General features: G+C 38.8%; 1 protein-coding gene and 1 long non-coding RNA gene across 8 annotated transcripts; one reads left to right on the top strand and one right to left on the bottom strand.

Moving 5' to 3' along the window:
* The first annotated feature begins 462 nt into the window (after nt 1-462).
* On the top strand, nt 463-13,032 carry LOC110868913 (pentatricopeptide repeat-containing protein At5g24830). 7 transcript variants are annotated; one of them, XM_035975365.1, is made up of 8 exons: nt 463-700; nt 1,807-1,884; nt 5,446-5,528; nt 7,476-7,654; nt 7,739-7,933; nt 9,074-10,629; nt 11,918-12,163; nt 12,594-13,032. In XM_035975365.1, exons 2-6 carry the CDS (start codon nt 1,809-1,811, stop codon nt 10,512-10,514), a joined length of 1,974 nt encoding a protein of 657 aa, XP_035831258.1. In that variant the 5' UTR covers nt 463-700; nt 1,807-1,808; the 3' UTR covers nt 10,515-10,629; nt 11,918-12,163; nt 12,594-13,032. The 7 variants fall into 7 exon arrangements, with proteins under 7 accessions (XP_035831258.1, XP_021973874.1, XP_035831259.1 ...); XM_022118182.2 differs by having other exon boundaries at nt 12,590-13,032; XM_035975366.1 differs by lacking the exon at nt 12,594-13,032 and adding an exon at nt 10,994-11,116 and having other exon boundaries at nt 11,918-12,220.
* Nucleotides 13,033-16,711: 3,679 nt separating this feature from the next.
* On the bottom strand, nt 16,712-18,501 carry LOC110868912. Its single transcript, XR_002552875.2, has 2 exons — nt 18,068-18,501; nt 16,712-17,196 (listed from the first exon to the last, which is right to left on the bottom strand). It is a non-coding gene; the product is annotated as an uncharacterized LOC110868912 (long non-coding RNA).
* Between the last annotated feature and the right edge of the window lie 8,625 nt (nt 18,502-27,126).

Below are 27,126 nucleotides of genomic sequence, written 5' to 3'. Positions count from 1 at the left end.
AAAAGGGGCTGTTTGGCAACATCTGAATGGTTAAGTGCTGAACCAGTAAGAGGCCTGAACTATTAAGAGCTTGTATAATGCTTAACCGTTCAGAGGCAAATGTCTGAACAATTCAGATTATAGGTCTTAATCATTCAGACTCTGTATAAATCTTAACCATTCAGAGGCAAATGTCTGAACCATTCAGACATCTGCTCGTGAAACAAACAGTCTGAACCATTAAGTGCTGAACCAGTAAGAGGTCTGAACCATTAAGAACCTCATTAAGAGGTAAACAAACAGCCCCTTAGTCATTTTTAGTCATTTTACATGAATAAACTAAGCGGAACACTTTTTAAAAAACGATTTATTGACTTATTGATTTTTTCAACTAATCTAAACACTTCCGAGTTAAATAAGCTTAGCCAAACAACCCCTTGTTCCTTCATTGTCTTTTTTTTTTTTTTTTGGGAAAAGCTTATTCCTTCATTGTCGTGCCCACTATCTCGCATATATTCTTAAAAAATAAAAAGTGCCCAATTATTCACCGGCGACGCCATCACCAGAACTCTTCCCAGCCGGCCGGCGGTCAACTCTCCCTCCACACTGCACTCCGCCACTGTTGCTACCTCAGGCCACCGTACTTTACCATCTAGATCCATCTGTATCCACTCAATCACTTATAAAACCTATATTGCAAATCAAAGGCAAAAGTTTTCAGGTAATTCATACATCTGATTATTTCTATCTATCATCATTTCCTCATTATATCTGTCATCATGTAAAGCATTGCTCTGTTAATTCGTAATCTGATTTGAAACTTATTTTAGTTAAGATACATTGGATATTAGGGTTCTTATCATTGCAAAGGTTATTATTTGTGTTACTGTAATGATAAAAACCTAAATTATAACCTTTGCAAAGGTTAGTTTTTAAGTGTTTTGCTATCAAGAGATTCAAGACGCCATCTCAATAGCGTACCCCGGTGTTTATGTCACATAATATAAGCCGAAAATGGTCACATGGCTGAATGATAGGGCGTAGTAGGGCTGTAAACGAACCAAACGTTCAGCGAACCCTTCGGCGGGAAGTTCGTTTGATTAGCTTAACGAATGAACACGAACAAAAAAAATTTGTTCGGTTAGCTTAGTGCACGAACACGAACAAAGGTCTCGCTCGTTCGACTGCATTCGTGAACGTTTGGTAATATGTTTGGTTACGTTCGTTCGTGTTCGTTCTAGTTCGTTTGATTATATTAAAAAATAATAAATAATAAACTTGATTCATTGTTTGGTGGTGGTTGCAGTAGACCTTTTGTGTATTGATTTGTCATCTGATGGTTGTATTTAACTACTTATGTCCAATGTTTAAGGTTAACAATGTTTTTATTTTTTATTTTCAAGTTAAATGTTCGTTTACGTTCGTTTGTGTTTGATGCCAGTGTTCATGAACAGTTTGCGAACAAATGAATTTCCTTAACGAACGAACACGAACATAAACTTGTGTCCGGTATGCGTTCGTGAATAGTTCGCAAACATGTTAATTTCCTTAACGAACGAACACGAGCATGGCCTTGTTCGTGTTCGTTCAGTTCGATTACAGCCCTAGGCGTAAGTGATCGTTTTGTCAGAGCTCATGTCAGTCATTTTTATATCTGTCAAACACACTCATACGGGCCATATAATTTGGCGAACATCAACTCATATGACCACTTCTTGTCATACGGCCCGTACGACACGTCATTGGTGTTTGTTTAGGCTGATCCTCTTTTAATATATATGAATTGCTTGCAAGTTATCTAAGGCCCGGCCCCATGTTTGTGTGAAGGCATGAGTTGTGGAAAACCGTTGCTTTGGGAGTGGTGGATTAGCAAAGCTTTGACTAGAAGGATTGAAGATTGCTTAGGTATTTTTGTTACCCAATCAAAACATATGGGCTGGGGTCATGTGTAGTAAGCTTAAGAATTACATAATGAGTTTGTGGGTCAGGATGGGTTTACTCATAGTCACAGGAAACGCAGATCCCCCCTCGAATCCCGAATCGGTTCAGCGGTACCAGAATCGGGTACAGAATCGAACCATTCGGCCTGGGTTCGCGAACCAGATCGGAAAAAAGGCCGTACCCGATTATCACAATACTCGTTCCGAATCACTGAAAAACATGTTTCCGATTGAAAAATTCGCCGTTTCGGAACGATTCGATTCGATTCGCGTACCAGTCAATAGATGATGCACGAATTGCAACCGTGTTTAGACACTTTTCCCGCCTTTTTAATGGAGCCTAATTGCCGACCTGCTTTTGTTTTATGAATTTTCTGTTATGAACTTATGAATTATGATTATGGTTATGACTTATGAAATGCTGTTGAATTTTGGATATGATTATCAAATTTGTTTTTCAGATTGGATTTTTTTATAAACTATATTGTAATAATTGTTTTATATATGATACGACGTACCAAACTATATGGTACGCCGTACCGCGTACCGAATTGGCGTTCCGAATGAACCTACCCCCCTCGTACCGAATTTTAAAATTTCAAGAACTACGTACCCTTTTTCGTTCCGCGAACCGGAGCGAACTGCGATCCATGTGACCCGTTTACTAAATATGGACAATGGGTCAGGATGGGTAATTAGGTGATTACCCAAAAAATAAATGGGTCTTCCATATCAATTTGTTTCACAGAATCACCGTTAAGATAGAATGGTTTAGGACACATCAAAGATTCGTTTCAAACTTCAGAATCAATTCGTTTGTTTAGAAATCAGAACTCATCTTCGTCTTCGAATAGTCCGGTTATTCAGAAATCAGAACGCATATTCATCTCCAATTGTCCAGTTTTGTCTTCATCTCCGATTGTTTGCTTCATATTCGTATTCGTATTCGATTGAAGTATTTCACAGTCCTAATTTCATCTCTAGAACATCGAAGTGGTAAGACTTCAACCTAATGTCATAACCAACTGTAAATGTTTGTGATTTGGGAGTTAAGTTTTTGTGTTTATTAAAGATGTAAATAATGAATGAGATTGGATCCGAGAATTTGCAAAGTTTGAATTAAAAGAAATCGTGAATTCATGATAATCATTGTATAAACTTTTGATTTTGGGACTGAACTGAACAAACAGATACAAATTGTACAATGTTTGAATGTATGCATACCACCTGTTCGATAAAATTCCTGTATTAAAACTGCATGATTTTTTGAATGTAAACTATTTATTATTAGTTAATTTCCGTTGTTAATTCTCACTTCGCAACGTTGTTTGATGTGGGCTTTAGTGTTTTTCTGTTTCATGTCAGATTTACCGCTTTGGATAGCGAATTTATTTGGTCAAAATCGACATGCATTTGTGCCATGTTCGTAGTTTTGTTTACGCGGGAACATTGGCGAAGCTTTGAAGGGGCCGGGAGGGGCGCCCGACCCCCCGAACTTTTCGCTCAGTAGTGTTATATATGTAGTTTTTGTATAGAAATTTTTGGGTATATACGTTTTCGACCCTCCGATTCTATAGAATATTTGGGTATATACGTTTTCCGACCCCCCCGTCGAAAACGTCAAGCTTCGCCACTGCGCGGGAAGAAGGTCGTAGATGTTGTTGGTTCGTTTGTTTTACCTCCTTCAATTTAGTTTTTTTTATATCTGCATGCATTTGATTCTTTCTATGCAGTTTTATTAGTCTATTTCGTATGCCATTTTTTTATGTGAGTCATCTGATAATTTGTACTGTACTGTTTTGGATGCCTCATTTTGACCTTTTCAAATCATCCGAGATATACGATTTGAGTTTTGATTTGAAGTCATCAGACTTGAGCTCAGATCCCATTAATATTATGATTTTTAATAAATTTCTGCGTTTTAAACTTGGTGACACGTTTTAATTATGTGTTTAGTTTTTGTTATATCGTTTCCTGAATTTTTTTTTCTTTTTATTAGAATCACCAGCAAGAATATTGTATATTTTGGTCAGTTTGAACCTTTAATGATGAGTTAAAAAGTAATTACTTATTGAGATACCCACATATGCAAAGTCGTGATGCCACAAAAGCAGTGGCGAAGCTTGACCCGAATGACGGGGGGGGGGGGTCGAAAACGTATATACCAATAAATTTCTATAGAACCGGGGGGGTCGAAAACGTATATACCCAAAAATTTCTATGCGAAAACTACATATATAACACTACTGAGCGAAAAGTTCGGGGGGTCGGGCGCCCCTCCCCGCCCCTTCTATACTTCGCCACTGCACAAAAGTGACTAAGCTCGTTCATTATATGCTTTCCCTTTTAATATTTTTCTAACCTCTTCTTCATTTTATTGTAGTTCAGAAACACTATTACTCGCAAAGCCATAGCCACAGTCCACTTGATTGAGTTAGCTGTATCTTCTCTTTGATCATGTGTGTTTCTGCATTAGACATGTTCTACCACATGCCCCCATCGTGTTTTAGTTTTTTAGTTTCTATTTCTTTTTATTTTTAATTTTTTACATTTTTTTCTTGATTGTATTTTTTATATATTTTTGAGTAAACTGGCATTTTGGTCCCTGAGGTTTGGTCACTTTTGTCACTTTAGTCCAAAACTCAAACCTTTTGCATCTGGGTCCCTGTGGTTTCAGTTTTATTGCCATTTTGGTCCAAAAATGAAATCAGGTCATATTTGTCTTATAAAATCCTGCAATTCTGTCATTTTCCACAGGGGCAAATCAGGTCATATTTGTCTTATAAAATATGGTATTTATTTATAAAAAAGAAATGATCATTTTGCCCCTGCGGAAAAGGACAAAATAGCAGGATTTTATAAGACAAATATGATCTGATTTCATTTTTGGACCAAAATGGCAATAAAACTGAAACCACAGGACCCAGATGCAAAAAGTTTGAGTTTTGGACTAAAGTGGCAAAAGTGACCAAACCACATGGACCAAAATGGCAGTTTACTCTATATTTTTTTATAAATTTTTAGAATTTTCTATTATTTTTTTTTCATTTTTTATATTTTATATTTTTATATTGTTTCTTGTTTTTATTTTCTTTTTATTTATATATATATTTTTAAAATTTTTATTCTTTTATTATGTTTTTACTTTTGTTTATATTTTTTCATTTTTTATTATTAATTTATTTAGTTAATTTTATCCCATCTTAACCTGAACTCATCTTGACCTAAACTCATCCTGATCCTAACCCATCCTAACCTTTTTTCTAATATACCCATCCTGACCCAAACTCATCCTAACCCAAACCCATCTTGACCCATGACCCAAACTCACCCAACTTGCCCACTTTGCCGCCCATACATGTGAGGGTCAGTCTTAGTGTCTTACATGGCCTGTTTGTTGGTTGACTACTGGACCATATGATTTTTATGGATTGGCACTCATAAAGTTATATGGATTTTATAAATCGTCAATGTTAGACGTTTTAGTTTATACATTGTCACCAGTATTGTGCCCTCATCTTTACAGGTTCTGTGAAGCTGTTCAAGTTATTGGTTTCGAAAGCTTGTTTTACACACATAATCTTCAATCTCTCTCAATTCAATCAACGGGTACATTTATTACACATTGACTTGTCAATTGTCGTATAGTGTAATTAAACTGTTTGATCATTTATATATTGTCTAAAACACCCATAGTTGTTAATAGCGACCATAGCGGTCGCTATAGCGCGCTTTATGGCGATGCGACTATGTGTCGCTAAGTTGGTCATGGCGATGAATAGCGATTTTAGCGACAGTTATTATTTTTTTTTAATTTTTTTTAATGTTATAAAGGGTTATAGCTATAAAATAGCTAGATTTATAGGTTTTTGTTAAATATACATGTAAAACAGCATATATACAAGGGTATTTTGATGTAATATACATATAAAAATTTTCAAAATTCTTTTTCTAGTGTAATCGCTATTTATAAAATTGCCGTCGCTATTTGTCGCTATTCGCTACGTAGCCTAGCCATGCCTTGTCGCTATTCGCTATCGACAACTATGAAAAGACCCCTTAACAAAGAAACACTAAATTGGAACTTGTGGTTGTGGATCAAATTCAAAATTTCCTTTCTTTTTTTACTTTTTGGGTTTGTTTGGCCACACTTAAATATATAAATGGGCCATACTGAAAAGTCTCTGATAAGTAAAGAACGGGTTGGATTTCCGAGTCTCCAGCCGTGAATGAAGGACCCTTTATGAACTTCATCATTAGTCATCGTATTAGTCTTTCTTCCGTCCTCCCCACTCCTTCTTGCCCATCCGGTTGTTCACCTTACTGTTTGTTGCACACAACAGTAGGGGTGCAAACAAGCCGAGCCGAGCCCGAGCTCGGCCAGGCTCGAGCTCGAGCACGGCTCGATTCGAGCTTTGTTTTCAAAGCTCGAGCTCGGCTCGTTTGTATTTTATCAAGCTCGAGCTCGGCTCGTTTATTATCTATTAATTAGTATATTAAATAAAAATAATATAAATAATAGACTTTTTAGGCTTGCGAGCTCGATAAGTAAAGCTCGGGCTCGGGCTCGGGCTCGTTTACTAAATAAGCTTATTTTTAGGTTCGAGGTCGTCTTGTAAACAAGTTTAAATAAGCTCGGCTCGACTCGGCTTGTTTACGCTAAGGCTCGATAAGGCTCGATAAGGCTCGACGAGTCTAACGAGCTTCACATGTGAGGCTCGAGCTCGGGCTCGATAAACAAACGAGCTTTGTTTTGAGGCTCAAGCTCGGCTCGGGCTCGGGCTCGATAAGGCTCGGCTCGTTTCGAGCTTTTTCTCGAGCTGATCTCGAGTAGCTCGCGAGCCGCTCGGCTCGTTTGCACCCCTACACAACAGACATGGCTACAGCTACAATCTTGACCCAAACACTTGAGCTTGGGTTCTTTTGGACTCTAAATATAACTGTTTGGGTTATTTTGGGTCAAGTGTTATTTTATAAGCGGTCTAGATGGGCAAAATAAAAATAAGGAATTGAAATAACGGGTCAGGCAAACGACGGGTCAGAATGGGTTTTATCTTATGTTCAAAAAAAGAACCGTGTATCATTGATTCAGTCGATTATCGCTTGAAAACATCTCCAACAAAGGGACTCATAGAAAATGCTTGAATAACCGAGGGACCATTTTATAAATTATAATATCAAGTTAATCTGTAAATTGATCCCCATACTTATTGAAGGAGAAATATATAACTTTAGAGTTAATTACTGTTTTCGTCCCTGTGGTTTGTCAAAAATTACTATTTCAGTCCATTAGTTTAAAAATTGCGATTTCAGTCCCTGTGGTTTCACTTCCGTAACCATTTCAGTCCACCTCGTAACCATTTCAGTCCCTGTACTTACAGAATAAATGGATTGAAATGGTTACAAAACTGAAACCACAGGGACTGAAATGGCTACGAAAGTGAAACCACAGGGACTGAAATCGCAATTTTTAAAGTAATGGACTAAAATAGTGATTTTTGACAAACCACAGGGACGAAAACAGTAATTAACTCATAACTTTATTTTCATATACAGGAAATAACTACCAATTTGTTGATTGCTACTGAAGACTCGCATCTTCTATATCGTTGGCTATTCAACAACAATTTTCAAAGCGTAGACTCTATGAAGGACCCAAATCCGATATGTATATTTCAGATACGTACACGCTTTTTTCACAGCAAACTTTCCTGCACAAATCTGTTGGATATGAGGTAACTGTCTGTCACAACAACTTAAGTTGTTCATGGTTGATGTGAATTTTGTCTCTGAAGTGGTTGCGAACCGAACACGTGCAGGATTTCTAGAGACAGTAAGTTGTTTCCGTCTGTTTTTCAAGATCTTATTGCAACAATTGGAAGTGAATATGAACAGAAAATACAAGATTGGCCGCCACCTGTTGATAATTCCAAGCATAAAGGTGATCCTGAAGCGACCTTAAATATGCTGGATGCCGCTCTCAAGTCTAGTTTGGAGCGATTGAAACGTATGAGGTCAGACTTACAAGTTTTATTCAACATTCTTTGTGATTTTCATTTTGGCTTATTAGTGGAAATTGACCCTTTTTTTATGTGAAATACTGCCTGCAGTTTTCTGGTTTCTAAGTTATATTTATTTGATCTGCTTCAAAATTGGCTTATTATGACCTAGACTTGACCTTTTTGCCACCCAATAAGATGTAGTTGTTATATATATATATGTGTATATATATATATAGTGAAAGTGTAATATACAATATCCCTTAACGTACAATACGTACGAGATGAAATTATAACATGCGTGATTTCTGATTTTGTACATGCGTGATTATGGTTTGTCAACATGCGTGATTAGGGTTTTTGAGTTTTATAACGTGCGTAATTTCATCTCGTACGCATCGTACGTTAACCAACCCCTATATATATATACATAGGGTTAGGGTAAAATGAAAGCTCCTATGAGTTGTGAGAACTTAGAAAGCTTGGCCAAAACGAAGGCTTTTTCATTTTTTTTTACCAAGAATCTTTAAAAAATCAGCTTTTCCAAAAAAAATAATAATAATAAAAATATATAGTTTTAGTTGGTTTACACCATCGTAAAAACTCCTTACAGTGGGTGTAAATGCTGATGTCAGCAGCTGAAAACACCGCTCAGATTTTTTTAAAGATTTGTTTGTAACATTTTCATCTACGTGTGCAAAAAAATGGCGGTAAAACTCGCAAGGGAAGGCCGAGTTACAACTCGGGGGGGGGGGGGGGGGCTCTTGATCTGAAGCCTATATATATATAGATAGATAGTTAGGATCAGGTGAGAATCACTAGGGTAATTGAGAACCTGATAACAATTCTGGACCACACATTTTTCCTAAGCAAAAACAAAAAAAAACAAAAGAAAATGTCTTTTTTTTCTTTCATTTTTTCGCTAAATCGCCCCTTTTATTTTTCTTTGAGTTTGTTTTTTTCTTCTTTTTAACACGTGTATGTACATGTTCAAAATTGAAACGTAAGTATTGTACATATATGTTTTGATAACATACATATATGTATAATAATATGTACAATGATTGTCCGTTTCATTTCTTTGCCATTCATTTTCATTTAACAAAATCGATCGTAGTTTCTTCTCCTTGTTGTTAATTATGATGAAATTTTCAGGGAAAGCATGTCATGGGCACATAATATAGTCCATTACAACTACACTACGAAGGCAAGATACATCGAACACGTAAACACAATCAGGAACTTGAGTTTAGGAGGCAGGTTAGGCGCAGCCTTATGGCTGCATAACAAAATGATCCATAACAACGGTGTTATTCCAGACGTAGTTACACATAATCACCTTATTAATGGATTTTGTAAAGTCGGTGCATTCGATAAAGCTGAGTGGCTTATAGCACAAATGTCTTATCGCGGGCCGTCTCCAAATTGCGCCACGTACAACACTTTAATGAAGGGTTATTGTGCTTTTAACGATATCGAGAAAGCGCTTGATCTTTTGTCGACCATGAGTGATGATGATGGTTGTAATAAAGTAAAACCGAATATTGTCACTTTTAATATTCTAGTACACGCCCTGTGTAAAAAAGGGTTGTCGGATGAAGCGCGTGTACTTCTTTCAAAGTTAACGGATGAAAACCGTCAGAAGAATCTTACAGCGTCAACGATATTAATGGACAGTTATTTTAAGAACGGGAATACGGCTCTTGCTCGCACACTTTGGGGAGAGATTTGCAAAACGAGTAAAGAATTGGACGTTGTTGCGTATAACGTTCTCATTCATGGATATTATTTGAGCTTGGATTTGATTGTTGTGTATAAGTATGTTAACGAAATGTTGAAAATCGGTTTGGATCCGGATAATTTCACGTACAACACGCTAATAAGCGGGCTTTGTAAAGTGAAGAGGATTGATGATGCTTGTTATCTGTTCAATACCGTCATGTCGAGAATGGGCGTTTCTCCCGATGTGGTTTCGTACAACATACTTATTCAAGGATTATGTAATGTTGGTAATGTCGGTAACGTGGTCAAAGCTCACGAGTTACTTAACTGTATGTTGGAAAAGTCGCTCGTTCCTAAACCTCGTATATGGAACGTTATCATTCATGGGTATGGTACGAACAGAGACAAACAAAACGCGTTTCATGTCCGGGATCAGATGATAACACACGGCGTTTCACCGAACGTCTTTACTTACAATGCTTTGATTCATATGTTCATAAAAACCGGAGAAATATTCGAGGCGCATTTATTAATGAAAGAGATGTTAACGGTCGGTCCGTTGCCGGATACCGTCACGTATAATCTGCTGGTCGGTGCGGAATCCGAATACGGACACCTTTATTCCGCAGAACAAGTGTACGATGACATGTTAAAGCGAGGGTATCGTCCCGATGGCGTGACGTACACGAAACTGATAAAAGGTTATTGTATGAGAGGTAAAGTGAATGAGGCCGAGAGATTGTTTTTCACTTTGTATGATTCTAATTTGTTAATTGATCATGTGCCGTTTCAAATACTTATGAAAAAGTATTTTAAGATGAGAGAGTTTGATAGCGCGTATGGCGTTTATCAAAAGTGGTTAAGAATGGATTAAGGGGAATGAGATACACCGTTGCCGAGAGCATCAAGATGGGCTTGTACAATATTGTTTTTACGCCTACAAGTGACGGTTTTTTACACATGTGGCTACAGAGTGATTTATTCTTCAGGTATGGATATCTATTCTTTGAATAAGGATTTTTATGTTTCTTAATTTACATTGGACCAGTGTTGGTGCCATGTGACATATAGTTGAAGTTAATGGATATTTCGAATAGCGTAGCGTATAGGTCGAAGGTCGCTACAGGGAATGCGTAAATAGCGGGATTTCAGTTTATTTTTTATTTTTTTAAATATAAGTTGCGATTAATATAGCTATAAAATAGCTGGATTTTAGGTTTTTGTTAAATATACATGTAAAATAGCATATATACCAGGGTATTTTGATATAATACACATAAAAAAGTAATTTTTTTTCTAGTGTATTGCTATTTATAAAATAGCGTCTGCTAATTATCACTATTCGCTATGTAGCATATAGGTACCTTATCACTATTTGTCGCTATTCGCCATTAACAACTATGCTTCAGAGCAAAAAAAGCGTTTTTCCTAACGCCTCAGGCTCTTCACGCTTCAAGCTCGCTTTTTTAAACCAAGGTTAGGAGCAAGTGAGCACACGCACGTATAGAAAAGCAGTAAACAAACACGAGAGATTTTACGTGGTTTGGTTGCGGTGTGCGGGGGCAACTAGGGTTTTCGTATTATTTAATGACAATAATTATAAGTACAGGAGATCATATTTATAGCTAGAATTAGGGCTAATTCCATGCTTAACAAGAAACTAATCAATTGGAAACATTTGTAACATGAGACAAGTTAATAATACAACGAAACTCAGTTTTAATGCATTGTTGATTTGGGTCTTCCAATAATGTTTTGTTTTTAAGCTATGTTGTCAAAGACGCAAGGCGCAGGCGAGGCGCATCGGCCTCGCCTGGAGCCTAGGCGCAAGGCGCAAAAAAAGCGTGGGCTTTTTTAAGAAAAGCGCACATAGAGAAAAAAATATAAAATATATGTTATGCTTTGAAAATAAATAAGATTCCACATATAAAATTAAAAAAAACTATTATATATGTCATTTAAGATCATGGAGCTATCATGCAAAAATGGTTGAACTCGTGCGTGCCCGCACCTGCGGACACGAATGCAGCTCCGAAAAACCCGGGCCCGCGTGAGGCAGTTTTTTATACGCACTCAGTTTCGTTTTTTTTTTTTTCTGTTTTTTTTTTCTGCTTATGCGCTGCGCCTCAGGCCGTTTTTGCGCCTCAGGACGTTTTTTTCAAAAAAACCCATTTTTGCGCCTAGGCTGCCACCAGGCGCTATAGGCGCGCGCTTTTTGCGCTTTTGACAACATAGTTTTTAAGTTGACTAACGCATGCTCTGCTATACATAATACAGAATATGGGTCTTTGGACACTACTTGAGGGGTGTCTGCTTATTGCAAACGCACTGGCAATATTAGACGAGGATCGTTTTCTCGCACCTAAAGGATGGAGCTTCCAAGAGTACTCAGGGGTGAAGAGAAATTCCCTCAAGGGACAAATCATCGGTCTCATTTACGCAACTCAGTAATTGAGAGTTCTATTGATAATGTTCTATTCCCTCTGCATTGTTGTAAAAATGGTTTCTGGATCACCACTCAAAGTAAGTCTATTATTTTATAAAGAGTAAAATGACATTTTCGTCCCTGAGGTTTGGCAACTTTTGCGATTTTCATCCAAAGGTTTGTTTTTCCGCATCTGGATCCAAGGGTTGAAATCTTGCCATTTTCATCTGACTCGTTAACTTCATTCATTTTTTAAGGTCTAGTAAGGGGTATTTCCGTCATTTTAACTATTTGTGTCATTTTAGCTATTTGTTTACAAATGGCTAAAATGACAGAAATACCCCTGGCTCGACGTTAAAATGGATGGTGTCAATGAGTCGGATGAAAATCACAAGATTTCAAATCTTTTGGATCTATATGCGAAAAGACAAACCTTTGGACGAATCAACTTTTTGTATTATTTGATTTATAAAATATAATAAAAATTATTGATTCATTACATGATGGCCTCTCTCCTCATTTAGCTAGGCTATGCGGTATACATATGGGAAGGGGAGCGGGGAGGTGACGTGGAACAACGCTCGTGTGATATTCCAGATTGAGCGTGGTCTCCATCTCTTGGTACCCGCAATCTCTATCTCTCTCTATCTCTCCCCCTCTTTTTTTAACTTTAGAAAATATAGAAAAAAAGGTGAGATGAATATAACATACGTTGACTGCTGGTGTTTGAAGATGGGAAAAGATGGTGATCTGCCGTTAAGATGGCAATCAAGAATAAAAGATGGGTACAACACATAGCTTTATAGGTCTACGTGAAAATCCACCAACCGTTCGATGCATCACTCAATTTGTGTCTAATAGTTTCGACACATACATGTGTATAGAATTTAGGTCACAAAACGATAGACTTCAAGTTACAAATAGTGAGTTAGTCTTATCATTTTGGCTCGTCATATTCATATCTATACTTCCGAATGATACTCACCATTACTAGTAATATCCATCACTAGGGTAAGGATAGTGTAAAAAGGGCCTAAAGTGTGAGAAGTGTATTATAACACTATATATAATACTATATAACACCATATAAACACCGTATAACAATATGTAACACCATATAATACCATGTAACACTATATAACATTATATAACAAATATAACACTATACATCTATCATAGACATGCTATCAGACAAACTATAGTGTTATATTTGTTATATAATGTTATATAGTGTTACATAGTGCTACATGGTATTATATGGTGTTACATATTGTTATACGGTGTTTATATGGTGTTATATAGTATTATATATAGTGTTATAATACACTTTGAGCACTTTTTACAGGATCCTCTACCTCCATAACTATATTATATTATGTATAGGCTTTGTCAATTACATGTTGTACCAAGCCTCAAATCTTAATTGGCGCAAATGCGCAATTGCAACACGCATGTCACCTAGTCGCTCTCTTTGGCTCAATGGATATTTTTTAAAACTTTCTAAATTGTAATGATAATTTGAAACCCTATTTCATATTCTATAGTGTGATGACCAATATTAGATAAAAATCCATTTTAGAATACTTAACTTTTCAACCAACAAATTAAACCACAAGTAATCTCTCATTGATGACTTCATATATTTAGGTATTGATGGGATTGACACCTTACCCATATTCTCAACCTTTTGTACCACCTTTACGCGACACGGTGAAACAATTAACTTATATATTGAACAACAAAAGATTTGTGTGAATTCATTTGTAATAGAGTTTAGCAATTATCACAACTTTTGGTAAATCATACATGTAGTTCTTCATCAAGTAGTAACAAAACATGCAATTTGATACAATAGATAATATTTATAGTGTTCAAGAAACAAACTCATATTATGAAAAACATATAGTATATACATATATTTATAGAGTAGGTGATACACTAGATATATACACTTAAAACAAATGTTGTAAAGTAGGTTCAAAACTATAATCAAACTTGATAAAAACATATATCACATGCACATCAAAGTCAAATAGATAACCAATAATGTATTAACCTTCATTAAAGTCTATTGGTTTCATCTTTTTATATTATTCAAAGTCAATCGGTAAACGGCATCATGTCAATATACTAAAGTTAATACATTCTATAAAACTTGTGAAATAAAATTGCCTATTAATATCTCTTAATAGTTATAGACTTATTGCAATCAGAAATGTAAACGTTATAATTTTTTGGTCCTTTAAAAAAAGTAGAAATTTCAACCTATACAAACTTAATTGAATTCAATATCAATGAACAAACTTAATTGAATTCAATACCAATTGTCTATAAATTTTGTAAGAGCAAAATTTGACGGAAATAAAATCAAGATTAGTAATAATTAATTCAAACAACAATTTTTTTTTTCCGACAATAATCCATATCGACAATGAGATGAATGTCACGCATGATATTCACTTTTGTTATAAGGTCAATCCAATTTTAACGAAAAACTAACTTTGCATGCCCCTAATGAATAGTTGACTGATTTTTGTTCCAATTAAAATGTTGTGAATTGTTTTGAAGCGACATAAATGAAAGTTAGAGGCAAACGAACGTACTTCTCGGCTACAGTGTGATTGCCCTTGACAAAGAATCTTAAAGTTATAATTGTCATTGGTCAAATTACTAGTATAAGTTATTATCGATCAATGGGTCATATTTTAAATTATTAAAATCCAATTTTATATATGTTCATATGGGGAGGTTATGATAAGAGAATTTAATTATTTTTGTAATTTTATAATACTTTATATCATGACAGGGATGGGAATTTGCTCTTTTAGTTTTGTTTAATGTCAAATAAAAATATTTGCCATTTTAATGCATTTTGGATGATAATTTTATATTTTAACAAACATATTATTATATAAGAATACGGTATCCAAATATAATAAAAAAAATTAAAATTTCTAACTAAAGTTACTCAACTATTAAGTTAAACTTAATAGTCACTCAAATATCAATCTGTTTGGTTTATATCATATCCTGAAAAAAAAAATTATTAGAGAACAGTAAAAATGCTAAAAGTAATTAGTGAAGGCAATGGGTCACGTCTGGGACGAGTTTAGATGATCCCAACCCTAAACCCAATTAAATAAGATTGTTTAAAACCAGTCCCAAAACTCGTCAGGTTTTTATCGGGTAATTATCTGTGGGTTTTGCGCAAACCCGTTAGCATAAACAAATTACCCGATGGGTATACCCGACCAAAACCCATTGGGTATCTATCTAATAACTAATAATCAATTAAATTTAACACTATCAATGTAAAGATATATCAAATAGCTACAATTTATATAAATAAAATACAAAAATGTATAGAAATATACTAAAATACATAGATGACAGAAATAGTGTATGCCACTAATTGATATATCATAAATAAACTTACTTAAAAAAAGAAAAAAATAATAAAAAAAAGATCCTGATAGGCTAATGCATGCGGAACCCCTCCTCACCTTCCTTTCACGCCCGCCATTGTTTTGGCTGAGGCCATCTATGACACCTCACTTGGACTTGGTTGAGGCAAGCCGGTATTGAGAGCGCCAGACAGTTAAGGTAGTTGGGGACCGCTAGCCTACACCATCCAGTCTAAAGATAGGATTTAGGCATGTAGCCATGTGGCATGAGATGAAGGTTGGGTTCACGTTGCAAAATTATGCATAACAGTATACACTATGAGAACATACCAAAAATTTAATGCTTTCATTTTCCAATCTTAAAATAACTTTAAATATAATAATACCCCCAACCCAAGCCCCTCCACATCTACTCTTATATAAAAACAAGAATTGCAAATGACTTTTTAGAGGTAACGTTTTGTTATTAAAAATGTGAGCAATTGCATGCAAAAAAAAAAAAAACATTCAGTATTCTACAAGGAACATAAAGAGAAGAAAAGAAACTGAAAATTTCATGACCAAGAGTGGGTTATGTTCGACGCCTGTTAAGTTTAAACACGAAACCTGTTAACTTCGTGTAGGTTCATCTCATGTTATCGTGTTCGGGTAGAAATTGCCAGCCCTAGTTAAAACCGTACATTAATCTCCTATACACATGAGATCAAAGCCAAATGCTTACGGAGCTATCTTGGACAATAAACCATGTTAGTAAAACTGGTATTCCAAATTTAAATACATTATATGATCATATCATGTGAAAATAATGGTTTTACACATTTACATCATACATTGAAGAGTTGTGAATTAAGTTCTTTAAGGTTCCATTTTTCATTAAAAAACACAACACTAACATTAGTTGGTTTTTTACGATTTTTCTTACAGACGGTGTCCTTTGTATTGAAGAGTTGTGAATTAAGTTCTTTAATGTTTCATATAAAAGAACATAACACTTACATTAGTTGGTTTTTTACAATATTTCTTACAGGCGATGTCCTTTGTGTTTAAAATGACTGATTTGCCCACATGTGCAACTCACATGACCATATTTAACCAAACAAACTAAGTTAGGCCTAAAAGATAGTTCATGTAGGATTTTAAAACATAAAGTACAAACTTATCAATTTTAAATACAAAGGACACCGTCTGAAAAAATGACGATAAAAGACAAAACTTGCAATTCAATCTTTTTATGTTGTAATAAAAATTAAAAAGATCAAAAGTTAATTCAATTTTGGCTGGGACTAGACGTGTGAACTCGAGCCACATATTGTATTACTGTTGGCTTGAGTCTACGTCCATATAGACTCAACTCAAACCCGCTTTTTAAACATCTCTAATTTTATCAACTCAACAAGGAAGTGTCAAAAACAATACAACAATATGTCAAATATTTGTAATCATATAAATTACATAACTTGTATCTTAAATTACTCTTTATTTAAGTTGATTTAATAGACATGTGCATGATTCCCTTTGTTTTTAGGACACTCAAAATGTGCTCCTAATATTAGCACGTAACACTTCCTTGGATTCCAAATAAAGTACCACAAACCCATGTGGGTTTGGACTCCCTTTCTTATAGGGCCTCTCTCCACTGCCCATTTATGTGTACCCCATATGCTACCCTCATAGGGATGTTTGGCTATTTTTGAACTCAACTCCGATCTTTCTTTCAAAAATACTACCTATAAAAAGTTCACAATTCACATAAATCCTATAATCTAAAAGAAAAATATAGGCAATTATAATTTATGAAAGTTAAACCTTTACTAAACAATATAAGATTTATTAAACGGTAAAAAGATTGACTTTTCAGACTCGTATTATAACCACACATCACATTTGATTATAACGTTATCTACAAGTCGTCCTCCCTTGATTTTTATGAGCCCAATCACATGGCAATGTCCGAAGCAAGCAAATTCGTACTTCTTATAGTAAAAACGACAACCATCCTGCCCACCCACTATCTAACATCGACAGTTGGTTTGCTATTTGATTTCTAGTATTGTTTTATGACATCTAACTAATTTTTTTTTTCATTTTTATTGACTATGTAATATCACACTTATACAAATAAAACTAAAAGTTTTTGTGGAAACAAAGGTAAAATGATAAAATCATTACGAATTTATGGTTTTCTCAACTTAAAGCTTGTTATACTCATGAATTGTATTAATATGATTGGATATTTTTAAACTAATGTAACTTTCATGAGTCTATATAAAACATATATAAATAAAACTTATAATCTTTTAAAATATTACGATGCAGAAAGTTTAACTACCAAATTAACATACATGTTTGAGCAACAAAAATAACTCCATGAGATTTTAAATTTGATATAAAAGATGCTGGGAAACTATGATGAAACATTAAGAATATGTACTTGTTCTTGAAATTCATTAAATACATTTAAAGTTTAAAACATTCATCGAAAAGCCTAAAATTACAATAGTTATGTTTGTCTATGGTTTATAGACTTTAGAAGGAATCGCAGGCTATTGAGAACATAAAATGATACCTAAAAGATCGAGTTTATGAAATTATGCTTACTTGTACTTGGTGAAATCCCACGTAATCCCTCGTTGAGTTGTTTGAAAATTTCCTATCGAATAATTCAATTTGTGGCACAAATTGAATCAAACATCACATTCTCTTCCATCTTTGATTGTTCTTGGCTTGTGCGTGTGATATTTATAAAGTTAGAAGCAACCGAAGAAGGAATCCAAAAGGATAGCATGATCCCAACTCGGTATATCATACCCATATACTATGCGTATGGGATTTAGGATCAATGCGATCCCTTTGGATGCGTCCTTTAGCTACCGTTGTAATCTTCGCACATATAGAGACGGGGAGAGAGATGTGTGTGTAAGAGAGAGAGAGAGAGAGAGAGAGAGAGAGAGAGAGAGAGGGAGGGAGGTAAGAAGAAGAAAGGCTTGAACAAATGGAAGAAGGGAGGCTCAATATAAGAGATTGTCAAAGTGACTTCTAACAAAGACAACTCTATTTCCTATTGGTGTTTGAATTTCTTTTTATATTTATATATATTTTGTATTTTGATGCTATTGTGTATCATATAAAACATGCAGTTAAAACAACACCGACTTGTCTAAGTCTAACACCCTAGATTTTTATTTTATTTTTAAGTCGTAGACCTTTTTTTTCCCTTAATTAATATTATTAATTTAAACGATTATGATTGATTATTACAAATATTTATTGTAATAAAAAAAAATTGTTAATTGAGTGGACCCTATATTTTTTATACAGCCAAGCACATGTAGAGGCCTCACCAAATTAGTGGGTCACCCGATTCTTCACTAGAAATTCCCACCAATTTGGGAATACATATTATTATTGTTTTCTTTTCTTCATTATTATAATAAGTATATATCAATGGATGTGACCCCATCCATGTTCATGTTTTTACGGATCGAAATTCATATATCAAACAATAAAAGTCTTATTGATTGATAAAATAAACTTTTTGCTAGAACTTCAATGATATAACATTTTTAAGACTATTAAAACTAGGCCGTTAAAGAGTAAATGAGCCGAACGGACATAGATATGTTTGTGTTTGTTTGGATAACTTTTAACTGAATAATAGAATAAGTACGGACGCTTAAACGAACATTTTTTTTGGTTGTATCCATTTCGTTAAGAAAATGAACATATTTGTGTTAGTTTATGTTCACTAGTATTCTAAACAAATACAACAAACACAAACGACAATACCCAAACAAATGGGAAGATCAAAACTCTAGAGTAGGCATGGTAAGTTTCATACCACATATTGGTATAGTACCCATACATATGGAACATGTACAGTACGGTATTTAATTTTGAATTTAGCTAAATTCCGGTATTAGTACCATGCGGTAGGATACTGGTTACCGTACTATATTGGTACTGACCGAGCATATACGGTATGATATTTGGTTTTGAATTTAGTTAAATTTAAGTATCAGTACTATGAGATATGGCACCGGTTCATTCAGTACAAGTACTAATCTCATCCCTACTCTAGAGAAGGTAGCACACTAAACAAATGGGAAAGTTAAATTCGTTTTGGACTTTTTGTATATGAGGTAATGGGGCTAAAAAGGTTCTAAAACTTGGATAATTTTGAAATTAATACAAATAATAATCTAAATTTAAAAGAGCTATGTGTACATGTTCGTTTAAGTGAAAAAAAATATGTTATTTTTTATTCTTTTTATCAAAGAAGCATAGGTGCGAACTTCATACCAATCAATTCATGAATGGTCAATAGAAGTTTCGTTCATTTACCGGACCATTTAAAACATCTATTTTTCATGATAAACCAATAGGCGTTTATACAAATTTATTTAATATTATACTTGGTGAAAACATTTATTTTTTATTTAATATTATACTTGGTGTGGTAATATGGTATAAATTAAGCTAATAAAATAATATTAACTCTAACAATAAAATGTAATTAAAAAAAATACTAATTTCGAATTCTATTAATAAAATGTAATTAAATAAAATACTAATTCCTTTGGAAGCAAATCGGGCCCTCTTGTTCATCATTAGTGTGTAGCATGTGAGTTTTTTAATTAAATAAACATGATTAGCAATTATGTAATCCAACAAAATCAGTCCAGAAATATATTCAGATCTTCTTCGTGGTCAAAGATTATTATCTTTTAAAAACTAGTTGGGCACATGTCTTCCTTACGCCAGCACAAATTATTATCATTTATAAATTGTTTTTAACTATTTTTAATATGATTATCATTTATAAATTGTTTTTAACTATTTTTACTATGATTATAATATCACTACTAATACTACTACTATTATTATTTTACAATAATAACCCGCTACCATTAAATTTATGGAACCTCACCAATACTCTACTAACCAATGATATCAAGTAAAACACAATTTACGTTGAAGATTGTTGGTGCAATTTATAAATAACAATAGATCAAGTTTGGTGTATGCGATTTTATTGAGGGTTAAACGAATTTGTCCTTATGCGAATAGTATAAATTCGCATAAGCATATTAAAGTCGCACAATGTCAAGTTAGGAGTTATAAATAGGGAATCTTAGCTTGTATTTTATAACACTTGAGAGATCTCTTCTAGGGAGAGAATTTTCACATCAATTGTAAGATCTAAGGTTTGTCAATTCTATATCAATACAAGCTTTGATTAATAAGATTCGTGTGTTTTTGTTTGTGTTTAATTGTTGACTACTGACGGATTCTGAAGGGGTATGGTCCCAGATCTCGCGCCAGCATCGACCGCGAGTGACCATTACCCTTATCAAAACCCCCACTAGCTAACAACCTACTTGTGCCCATGCGAGAACGCGTCGGCACAAGGGTTGAATCCAATCTATCTAGTAACGAAGGAGGACTTACATGGAACATGAGAACGGTAGAGTGATGCGACATAGCATCACATCTGGCGTATGAAAACGGAAGTATTCACAGCGATGCGGCCTCGCACCGCATCCAGCGAACACTTCTATCAATACAAAGAAAGCCTTACCTTAGGCACAGAAGGAGATGAACGTAACGGTGCGGTTGACACCGCTCCATACGGGCATTTTCGTCACGACAAGGGATGCAGGCAAGACGACGATGCGGCTAGCACCGCATCTCGCGTATTCCTTGATCACAAGTAGGAGACGCGGTAACTTCAGATGTTACCGCACGTAGCGATGCGGCTTGCACCGCATCCTATGCATTCAACAAGTGGGACTGACACCACAGTGCAAGTGGCACCAATGGCAGTTTCCTGTCAGAGCTACGTAAGCAATGGACTGACGTGGCGTAACCTCCATAACCGACAAGCCTGACACACCTGCAAAGGTGCAGCACGTCGTCAGTCCATCCATCATCATCCTCCTTCACTCCTCGGCTATAAATACCAACCCCAAACCAGGTTTGAGGTATCTCTACACAACTCTCTCACTACTACTATTATCTTACTTTGCTTCCCAAGCAAACTACTGATTCTCACGCCGGAGAGTGGTAACAAGGAGCACCCCCCACCCCATCCTCCTTGTTACGAGTCACGGCTTGTTTCCTTGTGCAGGAGATCAACCACCGGTGATCCAGCCAGCGATCCTCGAGAGGAAGGGATTAACCCTTCTTGACGAGACCAGTGTGTTAACCCTGCCCGGATAACCATTGTTTCATCATTGGCGCCCACCGCTACTCTTAGCATTTTCTAAACCATCCTTTTTCCTCTCTCACGATCATGACTGATCACCAAAACAACACTGCGGATAACCACAATCCTCCAATCCCAAACCCGGTAGGGGTCAATGCCTCGACCTCCCAACCCGGACACATCGGCACGTCCACACAAAGGAGCCCCTCCTTTATGTTCGGACATGACTTATCACAGTTCCCATCTGTGATCCCACCAGGCATGACCATTCATGCCTGGTACGAGCAGCAGGCCGCCACGCTGACCGCAACATACAACCGCGCTTGTACTGAAGCGAATATACGAGCTGGGCTTCCCCCAGCACCGCACACCCCTGTTGAGCGTATTTTACAATACGACGGCAGGATACATTCACGCCCGGCTTCAAGAAGCCGACGTGAAGAACGAGGATCGTCTTACTGTTCGGTCCACACCCTCAACGAGGACGATTCCTCATACGGGTCCCACACCAGAGGACCGGTACATACCCGCCTTGGCCCCCATGGCGAGGACAGGAGGCGATCAACCTCCAGACGCGGCCCAGGCATTCAGAGCCGATTGGGCCCACAACCATACACCGAAGGGTACGGTCACACCGACCCTGACGACCATAGCTACCGCGGTGATTCGCATGACACCAGTAGCAGACCGGGAGGACGCAACTATGTTCCTCCCAGTCACCCCCGCAACACATACCTTAGGGCGGCAAAGCGCCCTGCGAACGAGCCATACAGGCCAAAGGCAGCGGCCGAAAATTCCAAGTTCGGCACGCGGATTGCCAACGCCCATGTTACCACGACAAAGTTCCCATTCAACGTTGGGAAATACAGTGGTTCGACCGACCCGGACGACCACATGAACATCTTCATGGGCGCGGGCATCAACGGCCAGTGGGATGAACCCACTTGGTGTAATTTTTTCCCCCAGACCCTTACGGGCCTGGCCAGGGCATGGTTCGATTCTTTGCCAGTGGGATCACTGGATTCATTCGAGGACTTGCGTACCAAGTTCCTCGCCCATTTTTGCCAGCAGCGACGCCACGAACGAGATTCGTTGGACGTCATGAACATCTGGCGAAGGGACGACGAATCGCTCGAAGCATTCGTCGTCCGATATAATAAAGAGTGCCTGGAGATAGGTGACGTGGCAGACCAGATGGCACGAAACCACTTCATCCGGGCCGTCAAAGACAGAGAGATAATCATGACCATCTCTGGCAAGGAGGGCTTGCCCAAAAAATGGGAAGATGTCATGACCGCGGTCAAGACATACGCCCAGACACAGCGGTCACTTGAACCGCATGTGACAAAGGCAAAGCCCCAAGCCGAAACATCCCACCAAGGGTCCAAGCGTAACAATAAACGCAACCGGGACGTTGGAAATCGCGATATTTCCAAACCATACTTCCCGCGAACCAACACGTTCGACCCAAATAACTACAACCCCGCCCGAGACAGTCGGGCGTCAAAAAAAGAATCTCGGGACCGCAACTGGACCGAGATCACCATGTCGCCAAGTGAGGTCCTCCTTGCGGACCCACAATTCTTGCGACCGGCCCAACCAATGAAGTCCAAGAAAAATCAGGACCTCACACTCTACTGTGAGTACCACAAGGACTCGGGCCACACCACCAACAACTGCATCAGTCTCCGACTGGAGATTGAGTGCGCCTTAAAGGAGGGGAAACTGCAACATCTTTTGCCAGGTGGGCAAAAACCCACCAAGCGCATTACCCCTCATGGCGAAGGTACCTCCTCCGATTGGGCGGCAACCATAGCTACCGCGGTGATTCAGAGCCGATTGGGCCCACAACCATACACCGAAGGGTACGGTCACACCGACCCTGACGACCATAGCTACCGCGGTGATTCGCATGACACCAGTAGCAGACCGGGAGGACGCAACTATGTTCCTCCCAGTCACCCCCGCAACACATACCTTAGGGCGGCAAAGCGCCCTGCGAACGAGCCATACAGGCCAAAGGCAGCGGCCGAAAATTCCAAGTTCGGCACGCGGATTGCCAACGCCCATGTTACCACGACAAAGTTCCCATTCAACGTTGGGAAATACAGTGGTTCGACCGACCCGGACGACCACATGAACATCTTCATGGGCGCGGGCATCAACGGCCAGTGGGATGAACCCACTTGGTGTAATTTTTTCCCCCAGACCCTTACGGGCCTGGCCAGGGCATGGTTCGATTCTTTGCCAGTGGGATCACTGGATTCATTCGAGGACTTGCGTACCAAGTTCCTCGCCCATTTTTGCCAGCAGCGACGCCACGAACGAGATTCGTTGGACGTCATGAACATCTGGCGAAGGGACGACGAATCGCTCGAAGCATTCGTCGTCCGATATAATAAAGAGTGCCTGGAGATAGGTGACGTGGCAGACCAGATGGCACGAAACCACTTCATCCGGGCCGTCAAAGACAGAGAGATAATCATGACCATCTCTGGCAAGGAGGGCTTGCCCAAAAAATGGGAAGATGTCATGACCGCGGTCAAGACATACGCCCAGACACAGCGGTCACTTGAACCGCATGTGACAAAGGCAAAGCCCCAAGCCGAAACATCCCACCAAGGGTCCAAGCGTAACAATAAACGCAACCGGGACGTTGGAAATCGCGATATTTCCAAACCATACTTCCCGCGAACCAACACGTTCGACCCAAATAACTACAACCCCGCCCGAGACAGTCGGGCGTCAAAAAAAGAATCTCGGGACCGCAACTGGACCGAGATCACCATGTCGCCAAGTGAGGTCCTCCTTGCGGACCCACAATTCTTGCGACCGGCCCAACCAATGAAGTCCAAGAAAAATCAGGACCTCACACTCTACTGTGAGTACCACAAGGACTCGGGCCACACCACCAACAACTGCATCAGTCTCCGACTGGAGATTGAGTGCGCCTTAAAGGAGGGGAAACTGCAACATCTTTTGCCAGGTGGGCAAAAACCCACCAAGCGCATTACCCCTCATGGCGAAGGTACCTCCTCCGGGAAGAGAACCATGCACGTGGCTTCCACCCACATGATCCACGGAGGCAAGGGCAGGCCGCGAAAAGCGGCAAGAAGGCCGGAATGTGACTGGAAAGACGAGCAAGTCGTCTTTCCAAAAGTCCGAGGCGGACCGCGCGATAGGCGCGCCGTCGTCATTTCAGGCCAACTGGCACACTACTGCACCGAGCGTCTATTCATCGACCTGGGCAGTACATCTGATATAATCTACGAACAATGCTTCAACCAGTTCGACCAGGAGGACAAAGATCGGTTGCAAGCAGTAGATTACCCGTTAACCGGGTTCCTAGGGGAAACTGTCTTTCCCCTAGGCCAGATTACTTTCCCTGTGCGTCTTTCCAGCGGAAACCGCACAAGGACAGAAGAGGTAAACTTCATGGTTTTACCTCACACCTCCAGATATGACGTACTCCTCGGGAGAGAATTCCAAGGAGATTTCAATATGATTACGTCGGTCTCCCACTCTGCGGTTGGTTTCCCAACCGAATCGGGGGTCGCGATAATCTATGCCCGCAGGGACGTCATGATGTCGGACGAAGTACGTCCGACCAAGGTCGCAAGGCCCACTCCCAACGACCAACCAGAAGAATGGGTTCTCAACGCGAGATACCCAGAACAAAAGTTCACATTGGGTCACGCCTTATCCCCGACCACCAAAGCGCAACTGAAGCAGCTTCTCTTCAGGAACCAAGACATCTTCGCGTGGACACCCGCAGACATGACCGGGGTCCCACGTGATATTGCGCAACATCACTTGAATACCATGCCAGGTATTAAGCCAGTGATCCAAGGCCAACGCCACCTTGGCTCAGCTAAAAATCAGGCGATGCAAGAGCAGATCGAAGAACTGCTCTCCGCAGGCATCCTGCGGGAAGTCAAATACCAGACGTGGTTATCCAATCCAGTCATGGTAGAAAAACCGTCCGGGGGCTGGCGCATGTGCGTCGATTACAAAGACCTTAACAAAGCCTGCCCCAATGACTGTTACGCGCTTCCAGAAATCGATGAAAAAGTCGATAATCTCGCACCATTCAGGTGGAAGTGTTTCCTCGATTGCTACAAAGGGTACCATCAAGTACAAATGGCAATCGAGGATGAAGACAAAACGGCATTCCGGACTCCCACCGGAAATTACTGCTACACAAAAATGCCGTTTGAGTTGCGCAACGCGGGCTCAACCTACCAAAAGTTGATGAACGACACTTTCCGCGGCCAAATAAGCAAAAGTGTCGAAATCTACATGGACGACCTGGTCGTCATGAGCATGGAAGAGGATACCATGCTCACAGATATTGAAAGAACATTCTAAACTCTACGCAGCGTTAACATAAAGCTCAATGTAGGAAAATGCTCGTTTGGAATGGAAGAAGGCAAATTCCTTGGGTTCATCGTCACTAAAGATGGATTCAAGGTAAACCCGGAGAAAGTCCAGGCGATCGAGCGCATGTCATCGCCTTCATCGATGAAGGATATGCAACGGCTAGCCGGCAGGCTAGCGGCACTTAACAGATTCTTAGCTAACCACGCAGCTAAGTCTTATCCGTTCATCAAGACCCTGCGGAGCTGTTCAAAGAAAGAACAATTCCAGTGGACCGCAGAGGCTGAACAGGCCTTCCGGGAAATGAAGGAGTGTTTGATACAACTCCCAACTTTAACCGCACCGCGCAAAGATGAGCCACTCATATTATACCTATCCGCCGCGGATAACGCGGTGGGTGCGGTATTAATAGTGGAGCGAAAGGGGGTTCAAACACCCATCTATTACATCAGCAAGATGCTCAATGACCCAGAGACGAGATACTCAATAATGGAGAAATTGGTGCTAACATTAGTGCACGCTTCAAGACGGTTGCGACGCTACTTCGTAAACCACGTCATCACAGTGCTAACCAATTACAGGATCGGCCCGATCCTATCCAAACCCGACATCTCTGGGAGATTAGCGAAATGGGCAATCGAGCTGGGCGCGCACACGATACACTATAAACCGCGCCCCGCGATTAAAGGCCAGATCTTAGCTGATTTCGCCGCCGAAGTACCGGTGAATCGCATCCAAGAATGCGAAGAAGCACAAACTCCTGCACCAACGCCACCCTCCTCAGAGATATGGGCACTCTTCACAGATGGTGCCTCCAACGACGAAGGTGCGGGTGCAGGTCTGCGACTCGTCAGCCCTGACGGCCAAGAGCTTACATATGCAATCCGCCTCGAATTCAAAAGCACAAACAACGAGGCAGAATATGAGGCTCTGTTAGCGGGGCTACGTTTAGCAGTCAAAATCGGCGTGCAGCATCTGGAAGCACACGTCGACTCTTTGTTAGTTGCAGGCCAAGTACGCGGCGACTATGCCGCAAAGGGGGATATCATGATCCTCTACCTCGAGCAAGTCCTGC

The sequence above is a fragment of the Helianthus annuus genome, chromosome 7, assembly GCF_002127325.2.
Source record: "Helianthus annuus cultivar XRQ/B chromosome 7, HanXRQr2.0-SUNRISE, whole genome shotgun sequence".
In the NCBI taxonomy this organism is placed as follows: domain Eukaryota; kingdom Viridiplantae; phylum Streptophyta; class Magnoliopsida; order Asterales; family Asteraceae; genus Helianthus; species Helianthus annuus.
This window is presented reverse-complemented; position numbering and strand designations above follow the sequence as displayed.